Source organism: Lampetra planeri, chromosome 60, assembly GCF_965212315.1.
Source record: "Lampetra planeri chromosome 60, kcLamPlan1.2.h2, whole genome shotgun sequence".
NCBI classification, from domain to species: Eukaryota; Metazoa; Chordata; class Hyperoartia; order Petromyzontiformes; family Petromyzontidae; genus Lampetra; species Lampetra planeri.
This window is the reverse complement of record NC_136166.1, coordinates 4,357,370-4,373,618: the sequence shown is the minus strand read 5'-3', so window position 1 is coordinate 4,373,618 and position 16,249 is coordinate 4,357,370. Positions and strand designations below refer to the sequence as shown.

Genomic DNA, 16,249 nt, shown 5'->3' with positions numbered 1-16,249 from the left:
TGCCCTGATCGAGAAGAGTAGGGGAGGTTATTATGGGAGGGGACTGGAATTTGGTCCTGGACCCTGCTTTTGAAAAATCACATGCAACTACCTCGGATCAAAACGGCACGCACTTCTCCTGGCTGAAATTGTCCCAACACCTAAACCCGACGAAAAAGTACATTACCCATATCTCTCAGGTGCACAGGACGCTATCCATAATCGACTTAATTTCTAAGCTCATGAAGGTAAAGATCCTGGACATGCAGCTTTTCTACCGTGCCCCAATAATAATTCGGCACATCTTAAACCCCAATGAGGGAGCGAGTAACTTCTGGTCCCTAGATAGGCAGCTTCTGGATGTGGAATATACGATTGAGGAGATGAAGAAAGAGATAGAGGAATTTATCCGGATTAACTCCGTCGCTGATCTCCCCCCCCCCCACATAATAACATGGGCTGGAGGGGAGCTTAGCTAACCTTCATGAGAAGTTTAAATCCTCGCAATCCTCAGGATTGTTTTACTAAATAGACGGCGTGAAAATGAAACCAGAAAGGCTATTGATTGACCAAGCTAGACAGTTATTCAGGAGAGCCTGGCTGCTCTTCCACCATATTTCCTCTACTACCGCTACATTGCTGACTGGGATGATTAAATCCTGTCGGCATCGTTACTTCATCGCATATATCCGTTGCAGGAAGGACCCACCAGTAACCAAGACCAGGAAGATCTATGCGCGTTTTAAAGCGTACTATCTTATCTTATTTTACAGCAATTACAAATGTGTACATAGCCTTGATACTTTGAAATGAAAAATTGGGTTATTGTAGGTAGTGGTGGTGTAGTTTTGGGGCCGTCCATAAATGATGTCACGCACCTGGGGGGGGTCAGACATTTGTGACGATGTGACGAGGGAAGGGGGGGGGGTTTGAGAAATGTGACGTCACATCAAAATGCGCAACTTTAAATAAATATTGAATTCTTATAACACAAATTGTTGTAACACTCCTACATCAGAGTGCAGCGCCACATTAAATACGCACAATGACAATAGTTTAAAGCGATTTGAAGCATGTTCTATTTTAAAAATGGCAATATGGTTTGGGGGGGGGGGGGCAGAGCTTTGTGACGTCGTATTTGGGGAGAGGTCTGACTTTGTGACGCCGTGTGACGAGGGGTCAAAAATAGTGTGACGTCATTTATGGACGGCCCCTTAATTGAATGGCAAAATTGGTTTCGATTTACGTTGTTTCACCTAACGTGTTTTTTATGTAATAAATCGAGAACTTCAGTGCCTTTGGGATTTTGGAGCTGGCTCACCGCCTGGGCTTGGTGCTGCCTTACAAGTGGATATTATTAGTTTCATCCAACAATGACCAGCATGGTGAAGTATGGTCAAACTAAACCTGACGTCCAACACGTGGCAAGATGTTCATCCAGCAGTCGAAAACGTAACTTAAAGTAACCAAAACAACAAAGGATGCATGGAAAATAAATCGGTTTCATTTTGTATATAAACGCGTATAACTCATGACGTGTACATGCTTGTAAATATACGATTCAGCTAAAAAATGTTAAACACATTTACACAGTCGCCAAGACATCAACTCGCTTAAATCTTTATCAAGTTGTCTTGTGGTTGTTGTTTGACTTGCATCCCACTGGGATTTTTGCACACAGCGTTGGTGTACGGTAATTTTTCTGCAATATTTTGCTGTCTTTTCTTGGATTTTCTGTTTGCACATAGTCACTTCAAGATGTTTTTTTGTTCATGTTTTTGTTTGTTGTGGTTGCACCCGATTCAAGAGCCGAATGGCTCACAGGGCTATACAAAATAAATGAAACTGAAAAAAACTGAAACTACTCCAGGAGCTCAGAATTATTGCCCAAGTATATACGTGAGCAAGGTTACGACCATTTATGAAACAATCTGAAAACGTGTCAATATTTTGTCATAAATTAACTTTGCATGTCTAAAAGACAATAAAAGCTCTAACAAAATGTGCATTTGTAAACGATTAAACCTTTACATTTTCTGACACCGACATTTTTTTTTCCAAAAACATTCCTTGTGTGGTTGCACAGAGTCCAATTGGGGGGGGGCAGCTGTGTAAAAAACCTGAAGTGAAATTCTCCGTTAAACCGACGATTTAAACAGCAACATCTCGGGGAATTTTATACTCTGTTCTATGCGGCTGACCGCTGCCCCTTCATACAGTAAATGGCTCCTCACAAGAATAAGTAACCTAACATCCCTTGCAGGGAATCCTCTCGCGATAAAAAAAAATTCCATTTGCCATCCATCACGTGACCCGTGCGGGTATCACCATGCACAATCATACTTCGAAGCTCTTGCTCGGATTCTCCAGAGCTTTGCCCTCCGAGTGGCCGCCCTAATGGCCCACTCCGACAGGCCAAACCTGGCACAATTGTAGGTTTTCAACTATAATACAGGTTTTATGGGTTAGATCGTTTAAATATATAAATGTGTTGTTAAACCCACTACCTCCCAACAGCCAATTAGTAAGGTTTGTCACGTAACATGTCAATTTGTTACTAGTACAGTACACCAGTTTTGTTGGAGAGCAAAGCCACAACATTTACAATCAAAGTACGACGTTTCGCCAATAATAACTAGCTTCATCAGGCGACAGCCAGATTTTTTTCGTTCCTTAAAGAGAGGTAGATGTGATGACATCACTTGTGAGCACTTCTTTCGTGAATTGGGGGGGGGGGGAATTAATGAATGCATAAGACTATGGGTATCCATTGCCGATTGGGTTATTTATATGTTAATCAATATACATTATGCATGCGCATTAATGAACAAAGATTCTCCACGAATCTGGCTGTCGCCTGATGAAGCTAGTTGTAATTACTGGCGAAACATCGTACTCAGATTGTAAATGTTGTGGCTTTGCTCTGTTACTAGTGTAAGGGATCTGCGAGCCACCCTCACGGACACGCACCACGCAGACACGACATCTCCGCTCTCACTATAACACGCACGGGAATGCGCTGGACGGGGGTCAGGAGTTAAAGGGCAGTGACGTCACCCGGACCAGGCGTGCCCGACGCGGATGTGTATTGGGAACCAGGGCGGAGATGGAGGGGTTAAAAGGGGCTGTGAGATGTGGGTTCGGGGTTGGTTTTGGAACGAGTGTTGCTGTGCGTTGGAGAAATAAAGAAGTGCTTTAACCATTCTCCGACTCCTTTTCACTAGTAACGAATTGGCATGTTCTGTTAATGTGACAAATCTTACGAATTGGCTGTGTCGGGTGGTGGCGGGTTTACCGACATATATATTTACGCGATCTAACCCAAAAAACCTGTGTTATGGATGATATCGGTCGTGAAAGCCTACGTGTTAAACTGGCTTTCAACTGTTAGATCAGTGGTAGCCGATATGTGAATCGCGATCCATGGGTGGATGGTCGCAAAAACATTTTTTGTTTATCTCGGGAAATAAGAATAAACACCTCTAATATGAAGCAATTCTTGTTATAGCAGATGGCAAAACAAAATCCCCGTCTAAGAATTAATAGATTAACAATATATTGTAAACCAATAGATCGCACTAGCACTTGGCATGTCTATAGTGTTCTATTAGTCGGTAAAATCCATCCGGATAACTGTTGGTCATATCTTGCTGGTGGATCACGGAACATGTTGAGATATACCAGAATGGATCACAGTGCTTTGTGGGTCGGACACTGCTGCGTTAGTCAATAAACACCACTGATTCAGTAATCAATATTTTTGTGAAATCACCTTCATCACAAGGTGGTCACAGTGTCTTGGCTGGCAAAGAAGTGGGGCATAAGCAGTCCTAAACTATTCATACATCTTGACGCTTACACACCTGAATTGGCTGTTTGTACTGGTTGGTAAGGTAAAAATTGTAAATAAATAAAAATTGCGCTATTATTTCAACCGCTGCGACAGGAGAACGAACCGGCGACCTCTGGATTGCAAGTTCAGAGTGCAAATCGTCCATTACTTGAGGGTAGCATTTCTCATAACCGCCACTGATTTTTTTCAATTGTTCACCTCTGCTTGCGAGCACAATGTACACTTAATTAACTCTGCAGATGTAAAACCCAGAGTGTATGCCCACTCATGCACCTCCTCCTACATCTTGTTGACACCGCAGTGCACACGCATCCACGATGCACTAGTGCTGCCTGGCTTTTTTAGGCCGGGGAGAAGGCGAGCCCCATGGGGTGGACTCCGGAGGATTGTAGCCTGGAATCTGTGACAACGGACACACAGACGGCACAAACGGACAACAAATATGGTCACCCAAATAAGCCTTTAACAGACTGTGCTGCTGTTAGCCGGCATGGCCCACGTGGGGGTAAGTTGGCCAGCACCTCTCCCCAGTGCTGATGTTTACACACTGCACCATGTACTCATTTAAGAAAGAGTTGACCTAGGGTAGACAAAACAGCGGTTCAGATAATCCTCACTGGTGTTGGCGGTGAGCGAGAATTGGATTGCCGGGTTTATAGCGCAGCGTGCTAACCGCTACACCACCGCTCTCACACACACATGCGAGTATTTACAACACAAGTGATATGTTATTATTACACTTATTAACACTGAAAAACCTCGCCAAGTCTCAAAACTCTTCTTCAGAAGGGTCTTGCGAAATTTTTGCCGGCGCTGTGTAGTCCCAATTGAGTAATTTGCAGGTGATATTTCAGTATTGGGATGTTTTGCCCAATACCAGATACATTGCATTGGGTTTTTTTAATTGTAAAAACTAGAGGAAGCGCAGGAGACCCAGAACAGGGGGAGAACATACAATCTTCACACACTCACACTAACTCACTCACACATTCCATCGCACTCGCACTCTTGATGAACAGGGGAAGAGAAGATGACAACTCCACACGGAAACACATCCTAGTTAGGAATCAGACCCAGTTTTCTTGCTGCAAGGCGTAAGGGGTTACCAATGTCCCACCCTGCCGCCCATGTCGATACGTGAACTACCTCAATACCAGTTTCAACGCATGCTTATTTTTAGATATGGGAGGAAACCAGAGAATCCGGAGAAAATCCACGCAGAACAGACTCATGGAATTTTGTTAAGAAATCTGATATATACCAAGGCACCACACCCTGACTTAGCTTGGTATTTTGAGAACTCGCATTCATCAATAACACCGCCCCAAACGATAATTTAAATAAGTCACGTGTCAGATAATGGCCCTTCTTGTGCAATGAACTTGGGCCATAATAAATATCTGTATTTTATACAGCACCTTGCATATCGAAATCTCAAAAAAGCACTGGACATAAATAACTATACTGAAGTATAGATACAAGCCAATCGAAATACAGTAAAAGCCGATAATAACAATAATGTCAGCTATACTGACACTTTACACAGCATGCAAAATGCAATAAAAGCTAATCATAATGATTCCCCTCACAGTAATAACCAATCAGAATCCAGGAAAGGCCAATTAATAACGACGTTTTCAAGCTGGATTTAAACACACGAACAGTCACAACTGATATAGGTAGGGATAGTGTCCCATAGTCTTTGGATATAAAGTCTGTTCTATAATACGGTAGTTGCGTACCTCAAGAACACCGCGTTTTGGAAAAATCGCGTTATAATAAATAATATATCGGGTAAAGCGCAGTCCACGATAACGAGTGAGATGCGCAACGCAGGCTGAACAAAGACTAAAGAACGTGGGTAGCATCTAGAAGCATCCAGCAGCATCCAGCCTTGTGTGATGCTACGCCGAGGCAGCCGTTACAACCGCTTATTGCTGCTCGCGCGACATAGTTCCATTCAACCAACCGAGTAATATCTAATTCGCATCCGCGTTATACAAAAAATGTGTTCCCTCATACATTCATCATCGTCGCGTTATATCCAATATGCCAGTTATAGGACAACAGACTGTAGCTCAAAATACTAGCTATACATATATTTTTTCCATCCATGACCGGAGTTCTTTTTTATTCCTGTGTTATAAGGGTATTACGTTCAGGGGCTAAATGCCAATGTATGGGTCTGATAGCCACGGGAGAGCCTCAGGAGAGAGTTTGTGTCATCTTGCCATTGAAGGAGCGCAGACTACAGTGGTATACAATGTGGTCCATAGTTTGTGTTGCATGGCCACAATCGTACAGTAGCTTGGCTTTAATGCATCGCTATGTATCTGTATGAGTCTCTGAATCTCTAGGCATCATAATGGGTCTCTCTGTATCGCCTATGTATCTCTCATGTGTCTCTATGGGTTTACGATACGGTCCCACAGTTTGGGTTGCATGGCAACAATCGAAATGCTGTGGCTTGTGTCATTAATTTTCCATTTAGGAAGGAAGCGTGCGTATCGGCCCGCTGACGTTCCGATGCGGCGAGCGTTTGTTTTTTGTGCACTATTGCTGCCGCAGCAGCAGCAACAGCAGCATGGTGTGGTATTCCGAGGTTGTGTGTCGCGCCGCACGGCGAGTACCTCCGGGCGGACGAGGTGCATGCGGATCCGCTGGTGCTGCAGGTTGGACGAATCCAGCGACACGCGCACGCACACGCGGTCGAACATGTTCAGCGCGATGCCCTGCACGCACAGCGTGGGACCCTACACAAAACACAAAGACAAATATCTCCCGTGTAGCCTTAACAGACTGTTGGGGCAAGTGCTGTTGGCGAGGAGCACCGATGAAGGCCGGCACGGCACACAAAGGGGTGGGTCGCCAGCGCCATGCCCGGCCGCCTTTGTCTCCCCAGTGGCGATGTTTACACACCACACCAGGTACTCAATTGAGTTCCGAGTCGACCTAAGGGAGGCCCAGGACCGGTTCAGATAATCATCGCTGGTGTTGACCGTGCTAACCGCTACACTACCGCTGACTGCTCTCTGCTAAGTGCCCTGCACACGCACACAAGCACGGATTGACGTAAACCCAACGTTATTATTCATAGCATTACATGGGTCACTCAGAAAAGCCTCACTGATTCTCAAAACGTTTGCATTCAAGGTCACTGCTACGTGCCAACCTTGGACCATGACGCTGGCACACCAATAACGTTACAGGATCTTTTAACGTCCACTGTTAAAGCGGATGGCCTGTAAATAGTTTATGCTTAATACACACCACAGTATTAACCGGAGCGGCCACCGAGTTTGAAACGCAAACCTCCACAACACACGGCGAATGTAATACCGCTGGGCCACCTCACCGCGACCTTAAAACCAGGCGTGAGAAACCGATGGCTGCAATGACCAAACCAACCGAGGGATCGTGATGTGCGGGCCAGCTAAGGAATTTTAAAGCCTTATTTGGCCGTCGTTAAGGAGTAGATGCAACCGCCATTAGGTTATATGGAGTGTATAATTGCAGTTAAGAACATATCTAAAATATGGCTGCAAATGTTGACCCTTTTGAGCTTCTGGTACAAATTAGGCTGTGTGCATATATCCACGCAGAGTGACAACATCATGCGGCATGCAAGGCATGCTGGGAAGGACCGGATCCAATGGTCACAAATGTGCTTTTTGCCATCTAGAGATCACTTTTTGCATCAACTACTATTTCCCTCATTTGTTTTTATTCTGCAAGTACTTTTCTTCCCTTTCAGTTTCTCATTGTTTACAGTGTTAGATTTTCTCTCAAATTTTTCGGGATCCGAGGGATCGTAGAGAGATGTTCAGGGGGCTTGGGTCCCAGTGCATTAAGCCAGTACCACATGCAGTCCTGGGTTTAAATGCAGAATTCAGCCGTTCGGGGAATGCCAATGCCTCCCGGTTAAGTGAACACGTGCCCCACCTCCTCGTCGAAGGTAACGTTGAGCTTGAGATCTTTGGATTCAAAGAAAACCGTCCCCTCCAAGCCGTACTTGGGAATGAGCACCACCACGGCGTTCTTGCGCACAAACAGCACGAAGCCCTCTTCGCTCACCACTCCCTTGCTCTTGAAGAACAACTGAGACCACAACAACAACAGCCGTTAATCACCGCTACGTGGCCGAGAGCAGACACACGCGCACACGTGCATCACTTACGAAGCCCATAATTACTAAACAAAATTTAAGGTATTTTTCTGCATCCCCCCGCTAATTTATTCCAGTTGTGTTATTGGCATCATGTCATGGGGATTATTTTGGAATCAATCGTGAAGGTACAATGTCAATTGTATTGACTATAATCCTCCATCACCTGACGGAGCCAATCAAATAAAGTTGTCACATCATGGGCAAATGTGCCAAGTGACTAGGTTTTTCAGCAAACCCAGAAGAATGCTGAAAAGCAATGTCAAGTGTAGCGAACCAGTACAGCCACGGCACCACCACACGTAAGCGTGCGAATAGAAAACAATTGATTCTTACTACACGCATAATACGATGCCTGCTTTCGTGACCTTAAAAAAATGGTTTTCAAGAGACGAATGGACACATCGTCAGGTGCCTAAGCACACGCCACGGGTACGTGGGGTCTGCCTCCCACCTGCGTGTGGAAAGCCACAGACGAGCGTTGGGCGTACTGCGCCATCTTGTGGCGGTAGTTGAGGTTGTTGCAGAGCTGCTGCTGCTTCTGCTTGTCGGTGAGCGCCGGGTACGTGGGGTCGGCGCCCACGCACACGGCCAGCAGCCGGTGCACAATCACATCCGAATATCTGCAACGGTACAGGGAGACAACAACAACAATATTCACATTTGTTGTATCCTCTATTTAATCTGAAGATTAAATTGTTTACAGTAGATACAGGCTGCGGTACGGCCACGAGATGCCAACGGAGCAGCGGTATTAATCCACCAAGCACAGAGATTCATTCTGATGGATCTCAGCGGGCTTCGCGATCCACCAGAAAGCTACGCAAACAATGACTCAGATGGATTTAACGCTATCATAGAATACAGTACTCTGGACATACCACGTTCTAGCACCATCTGTTGGTGGAAGTTATCTCTGTTAATGCATGAATTGAATTATTTGTTGAGGATTTTTTTTATTTGTCATCAGATGTAACGCAAATTTCTGCCTGCTCATATCTGTGTTCTTATTAAATCGTTAGCCATCCATGGCAGGATTGCGATTCACTTTTGGCCGCAGCTGCAACACGGAAATGGACTCTTGATTCTGTACGGTGAACACTGTCACCCTCCTTGTAGGCGTTCTCCGGATCCTTTAGTTTTTCTCCAACACAAGCCAAACAACCATTTAAGGAATTGGCCAATCTTCCAGTTTATAGGACCATTTAGAAAAATAAGACAAAATCGGAATCTTTATCCTGGAGAAATCCGATTCGCGATAAAAGCTCTTTTTGACAGATGTCCAGTAGGTAGACGAAAGGAGTGCTAAGAATAGGAAAGGTAAACAAATCACTAAAAGTAAATAATAGAAAAAAGATATATAAGTTGTATGTTGAACTTCATTCGCACTGTACGTAGCCAACCATGCTAATCGGAGGTGTGCCATAATGACAAGTTAACATTGCATAAGTACATCAATTAATAAATTCCTAAACTTGGGAAAGGCAGCACAGTCCCAGACCAAACCAAGACAACAACATCGTCCCCTCAATAATCGCGAAGGTCGATTTCACGCGTGTGCCTGGTGCCAGAGCACGTCACCGGCGAATGGGCGACGTGAAGTGGGTGTAGATGGCGGTGGCGAGCCCGTAGTGGTGGGTGTCGGGCTCCATGCCGGAGCAGAAGTAGATGGCCTGCATCATGCAGCGCGTGGCCAGGATGCGCAGCAGAGTGTTGAGGTATGGTGGCGCACCCGGCACCGCCGCCCGGTCCAGGGACTCGGCCAACGCCTTCGCCGAGTCCACCTGGATCTCGATGTCCTGCGCAAAAAATCGGGCACACCGTTGTTTGTGAGGTGACTATCCCGCACGTGGCTTGTAGTTCAGTGCTGGGGAAGCAGCAAGGGTTTTGGTGGATTGGAAAGAAAATGTTATTCAGCGCACTTCCTGTGGGCATTAAGGTTTCCATATCCTGGCTTGCCAGGAGAAGGCAGTACAGCAAGTGGATTAATCTACATCTGTACGGGGACAGTGGGTTGCTCACCCACCCGCCTGGTGTGGATGTTCTCAGAGTGCTCTGGTTTCCTCCCATATGTATAAATGCTCTTTCATTGGCTGAAAATATCTTAATACATAGAGCACTGTGGAGCTTGGGCAAATGTTCACGCTGGCACAGTGCCTGGCTGTCTTCCAGCTTTGTCTGTGGTTCATCACACCTTTGAGTTGGTCTGCCTCTAAGGGCGAGTGAAAACTATACGGCAACATCTCAAGACAAAGGTAAAGGTGCAGTCCTGCAATTGCTCGCTCAGACCAATACTGAAATCGTTTCAAGACACCTCTGTTTCACAGTAGGAGGTAGCACATTCCCACCCATTTTGAGTATAATGTTCATCACAATAAGTCAACCTGATATTTAAACATTTTAGTGAGTGCTGGAATTTATCTAAAATTAAATACAGTACTACATTTATCGTGATGTTTTTTTTGCTATTTCTGTGGAGTGGCTGGGAAACGAGCCGAGTCCTTCAACTCCATACACTTGATAACGCAGTTTTGTTCAATGCGGATGCTGGATTTTGAAACTAGGATCCCAGATGTTATCTCGAGCCATAGGGTGACCCAGGTGACCCTTACAAATGAGACTATCATGGTCTCTTGATTTCTCACCCGGTTAAACCAAAAAAGCTGAAAAAAAATTTGATCCACCCGGCGACCTCCCAATTCCTTACGAGGAGGATGATATTGAAGAAAGGTTAACAGCAATCTAGATACAGTAGAACCCCTATTAAAGACGGTAATTGGTTCCACGAAACCGAGCATTAAGTGATTTGGTCATTAAGCGAGGAAAGGAAATACGTGTTAAAAGCTTAATTCGTTCTGATAGCATCTAAAGTTTCCCTTTTTCACCCAAAAAACGTACTTTCTAATATTTAAACAATGGATATTAATACTAACGACATTATAAACACATAATATAAAACGCATTGGGCTCTATGGAGACACTACACAACCATACGCAACACATTGGGCTCTATGGAGGCCCGTCGTTAAGCAATTAATTAACAGGGGTGGTTGTTAAAAGGGGTTCTACTCTACCTTTGATTTCGCCGCCTTCACCAAGATGTCGTAGTTGGAAGGCGGAGGCGCCGGGTGGCGTCGGAGCAGCGCACACTCGGGGAATTCGTCTACGATGCGCTCCGCCACGGAGATGTTGGCGAGCAACATGAACTCCTCCACCATCGAGTTGGTCTCCCTGTGTACACGCACCAGTTTCCGCCACCACAGCACATCAACCACAAGGGTCAAGTATCTTTATCTTATATTATTTTGCTGATAATAAACTTCCCACGTGATAAGCCACTTTGTTCAGCTATCATTTGTGGTCAGGGTTTTACTTGGTAAATAAAAAGTTTAGTTTTTTTTTGTATATTTGTTTAAGTTATTTTTTTAACTTTCCAATACTTTTCAATCCTAACGTGTGCTTGTATTGTTTGTTGTTGTAACGTTGTGACATGCCCCAACTGGACATCTGTGAAAAAAAAGAGCTCGAAAGCTCATCGTATTCTTCCAGTAGAAATATATATTCTGATTCTAATAGAGAGTTGGTCTCCCTGTGTACACGCACCAGTTTCCGCCACCACAGCACATCAACCACAAGGGTCAAGTATCTTTATCTTATATTATTTTGCTGATAATAAACTTCCCACGTGATAAGCCACTTTGTTCAGCTATCATTTGTGGTCAGGGTTTTACTTGGTAAATAAAAAGTTTAGTTTTTTTTTGTATATTTGTTTAAGTTATTTTTTTATCTTTCCAATACTTTTCAATCCTAACGTGTGCTTATATTGTTTGTTGTTGTAACGTTGTGACATGCCCCAACTGGACATCTGTGAAAAAAAGAGCTCGAAAGCTCATCGTATTCTTCCAGTAGAAATATATATTCTGATTCTAATAGAGAGATCTGCACAACAGTCGGATTGCAGTCATGGGAGGTGTCTTGTTGACGAGACTCACTTGAGTTCCTTGGTCTGCAGGTCGATCGGGTCGTGGGTTTCGCTGTCCATGTGGAATCGGACCTCAGGGGATGCCAGAGTCAACGCCCTACGGGTGGAGAAGGGACATCAGCGATTATGCATGTCCAGCCAAAAAACACAGAATCTTAATATAAGACACTTCACAAACTCAGATATTTGAGTTGTACATGTACAGTTCGTTAGTCAATCCACTGCTGGATGAGGGCCGCCCCATGTCATGCGGGTTGTGGGGTGGTTTTACCGTACTTAACCGTGGTGGTCAGTACGCGTTGGCAAAGGTGGGGGAGCACACGCATGGGAGCATGATGTAGAGTAAGACAATTGATGTTACTGCATTGTCCTCTCTTGCCCACAATGCAGCCCCGCAGCAGCCTGTAACACTTCAATCTAGAAGGATGTTATTAACCAGGTAAAACCTTAACTGCTTTATGGTTTTACCTGCATTTCTGCATCTCCAGTTTCTACAGCCTCCCACTCCCAGCCCCGTCCACCCCCCCCCATCCCTGGCATTTTGCCTGCTCGTCCTCTAAACGTTTTCGCTCGCAGCAATCCCCTCCCCCTACCCCACACCCCCCCTCTCTATCTCTCCCCCCATTGCTCCTCCCCCCTCTCTTAACTATATAGCCTCTTGCTACAGCAGCCCTTTTTGCCCACATTAGCAATTGTTTCTTGCTGTGATTGTCCCACCTGATGACGGACGCTTGTGTTGCGCCCGAAACGTCGTGATTTAATTTAGTTTAATTTATACCTACGTGAATTTACCGAAAGAACCAAAGAGTATGCCTGTAACACTTGTTTGTGCATGGTATTCACCAAAAGCCTCATGCATCATGGGGTCAAAAAAAGCTACAGGTGCAGCCTTGTGATTGTTTGCTCAAGCCACTGCTAGAAGAAGGGGGCTCCCATAAGAGGGGGCCCTCTAGAGACACCCTTCTACAGTCCCTCTCAATGTATTTTCCCTACTCTTCCACGCTGGCCAGATGTCTTAGATGACACGGGAGTAACCACACTTTACCGCGCCACACGCGACCTGCCGATTGACTAAATGTGGGGCACCCGTTAATACTGCTCAGCGCTCCAGAGGCGGTGGAGCGGATGAGGATCTTGACAATGAGTTTGCATTCTGACCGCAGGTATTGTGGTTAATGCAAACATGATTCCTTGTAAAAAGGTGTCAGTTTTGTTGCCAGAAAAAAGGGTAAAAAACCTATTATTATATTTTGCTACTGGCAAAGGAGGCCTCGTAATGTAAATGCTTACCCCGAGCCCTCATACTCTGATGGTGCGTTGTCTTTGAATTGTGCGCCTTTTGGCATCATCTGGTCCAACACCATGTAAGACTGGGCTCTAAGAAAAGCTGTCTCTGGTGTGGACCAATCAATTTCAAGGACAGTGCATACATTTTCAGAGTTGTTTTTTTTTTGCATTTTGACCCCAGGTATTGTGGTTAATGCAAAAATGATTCCTTGTAAAAAGGTGTCAGTTGTGTTGCCAGAAAAAAGGGTAAAAAACCTATTATTATAATGAGTTACCCGTTTTGAATGCGCCTCTGCTTGAGGATCTTGGCAAGGGAGTTGAGGCCACGCAGGCTGCTGGTGACCGCGTCCTTCCGCCCAGCGTCGTCCATCATCAGCTGGGCCTCTGCGTACGTCAGAGACGCCTGCGGGGATACGATGAACAGACAATGGGTGAACCGTGGGGTCCTCGCAATCACACAATGCCCACGCCTGATCCAAGCCCAAGCCAGAACTCAACAGATGTCTATGTGTCTCCTGATGACCAGAGGGTTACGCTCACCCACAGACAGTAGAATTTATATTTTTAATTCTCAAAGCTGTAATTTAACCAAATTTAGTGCAATGTAATTTGGTGGTCTTTTGTGCAACGAGTTTAACACGTAGGCTTTCGCGACCAATATCATCGATAATATCGTTTTTTTTGGGTTTGATCACGTAAATATATAATTGTGTCGTTAAACCCGCCACCACCCGACACAGCCGATTAGTAAGAGTTGTCACAAACAGAACGAGGCCAATTCGTCACTGGTACAGCACACCGGTGTGTTGGAGATCCAAGCCACAACATTTACAATCGGAGTGCGATGTTTCGCCAGTAATTACAACTAGCTTCCTCAGGCGACAGCCAGATTTGTGGAGAAGTCCACCTGTTTCGTTCCTTATATAGAGGCATAGATGTGATGACAACACTTGTGCAAAGTTGGGGGAGGATTGATGAATCCGGCTGTCGCCTGATGAAGCTAGTTGTAATAACTCGCGAAACGTTTTCAGTTTCATTTATTTGGAATAACCCTGTGAGCCATTCGGCTCTTGATTCGGATGCAACCGCAACAAACAATACGTCATACTCGAATTGTAAATGTTGTGGCTTGGCTCTCAAACACACCGGTGTGCTGTACTCGTGACGAATTGGCATGTTATGTTTACGTGACAACCCTTACTAGTTGGCTGTCGGGTGGGGGTGGGTTTAATGACACATTTACATATTTAAACGATCTAACCCAAAAACCTGTGTTTTGTGCAGTGATTGTTGACTGGGCAGAGACCATAAACTCACTACTTTCATGTCCTTTCTCGCACCTCCGATTAGCACTGTTGGCTACGTATGGTGCGAAAGAAGTTCAACATGCATACTACCACTTGTGAACCCAGTTCATCTCGCTACATTTGTGAAACCAGAGGTCAAAGCTCAATGCTCTGACCTCTCAGCCTTCCGGAAACCTCAACTGCACTAACATAGCAAGGCACCAATACAATACACAGCAAACGAGAGTTTTACAAAAACTGAACTTCTGTGGGGGGGGAAATCACCTTGGAATTGATGATGCTCTTGGTAAAACGTGTGCTCACGATCTCAGCCTTTGGAGTCATCTCCCATATGCACGAGAACGCCAGCCTGCACGCGCACAGCACATGCACCGTCGCCATTCACCGTCGAGTTGCGGAGTCGTCGACATTGGCGCGGTGCAGGGTGTTCACTCAGGAAAGCCTCGCAAAGTCTCGAGACTCTTTTTCAGGAGGGTCTTGCCAAGTTTTTGGTAGTCAAGTCATTCTTTCAGCAGTGGGATGTTTGGCCAAATACCGGTTTGGGTTGTTACAACTGGAATATATACGTAGCAACCATTGTTCCCGACTGCAAAAGCTTTGCAGTACCCTCCAGAAGTTATGAGATTCAGTGAGGCTTTCCCTGGTGAAGGATCATAGTAATAATAACTCGTTTATCTTAGCGATGAGAGGAAACCTGATAACCTGGAGTCAACCCATGCAGAATAGGGTGAGAACATACAAAATCTACATGGAAAGGCAACCGAGTCGGGCATCAATCCTAGGCCATGTTTGCTGTGAGACACAAGTGTTACCATTGCGCCATCCTGGTTTGGCTGCTTATGTACACATGCTTGTGTGGATCTGTACAATGACACTTTGACGGCGCCACACATCATGGGATTACATGTGCACCTGGCAACAATGCACGTTAGCTGCTGCGTATGGGTTGAAATGTGCGAACTCGCGTGTTCACAGTTGTTGGTGCATCTCACCGGTCGACGTTGGATCTCAAGGAACACAGGTTTGAGCTCAATAACTCTGGCACCATATCAATCCTCTGCAAGGCGCACAAACACATAAATGCAACCACTTGTCTGTCAATAAACACAATCTGGCAAATACATATGCACCAACTCAACGAGTATTTTGCAACCAAACCCACAGATGATTAAGTCACCTGCAGGTAACTGTTCAGCAAGGGGATGTTTTCGCGAATTCCAGTTAAGATTGTATGGCTTTTATTTAGAGGAAACCTGGTGAATCCAGAGGAAACCAATTCTCTAACAGGGGTGAGAACAAACAAACTGCAAGCGAAAAGGCACACGAGTTTAGTAATCAAACCCAGCGTCTCCTTGCTGCGAGGCACGAGTGTTACCACTGTGCCGATAGCCTGCCGCTCATGTCACGGTACATCATATGATAAGAAATCCACAAAAATCACCTCGTTTAAAACATGAGAGATATTTTGCATTGTTGTTGCACATTTATTTATTCTTATTTATTTTTAAGTTATCTTTATTCATACGGGAAGTACTGAAAAGCACGCAAAATAATGTGGTGAAAATGTGAAATACAATTACAAAGTTGTGGGGAAACTGGTACCGCGATAATCGTTACATCGTAATATTTTATATCATGTCATAAAGTTAACAATGAAAGGATTAAATCGGCGGGTC

At 45.0% G+C, this 16,249-nt stretch overlaps 1 protein-coding gene across 1 annotated transcript in view; it reads right to left on the bottom strand.

Annotated features, from left to right (window-relative positions):
• Nucleotides 1–1,463: 1,463 nt before the first annotated feature.
• The window catches only part of DIS3 (DIS3 exosome endoribonuclease and 3'-5' exoribonuclease), a 30,461-nt gene continuing 15,675 nt past the window's right edge, over nt 1,464–16,249 (bottom strand). Inside the window, exons 12-21 of the mRNA XM_078618877.1 lie at nt 15,566–15,630; nt 14,838–14,922; nt 13,542–13,669; nt 11,990–12,076; nt 11,072–11,228; nt 9,579–9,796; nt 8,452–8,620; nt 7,775–7,930; nt 6,463–6,585; nt 1,464–4,232 (exon numbers count right to left, since the gene is read on the bottom strand). Coding sequence (XP_078475003.1) covers nt 4,155–4,232; nt 6,463–6,585; nt 7,775–7,930; nt 8,452–8,620; nt 9,579–9,796; nt 11,072–11,228; nt 11,990–12,076; nt 13,542–13,669; nt 14,838–14,922; nt 15,566–15,630 — 1,266 coding nt within the window. The 3' untranslated portion in view covers nt 1,464–4,154. The remainder of the gene's footprint in view (nt 4,233–6,462; nt 6,586–7,774; nt 7,931–8,451; nt 8,621–9,578; nt 9,797–11,071; nt 11,229–11,989; nt 12,077–13,541; nt 13,670–14,837; nt 14,923–15,565; nt 15,631–16,249) is intronic.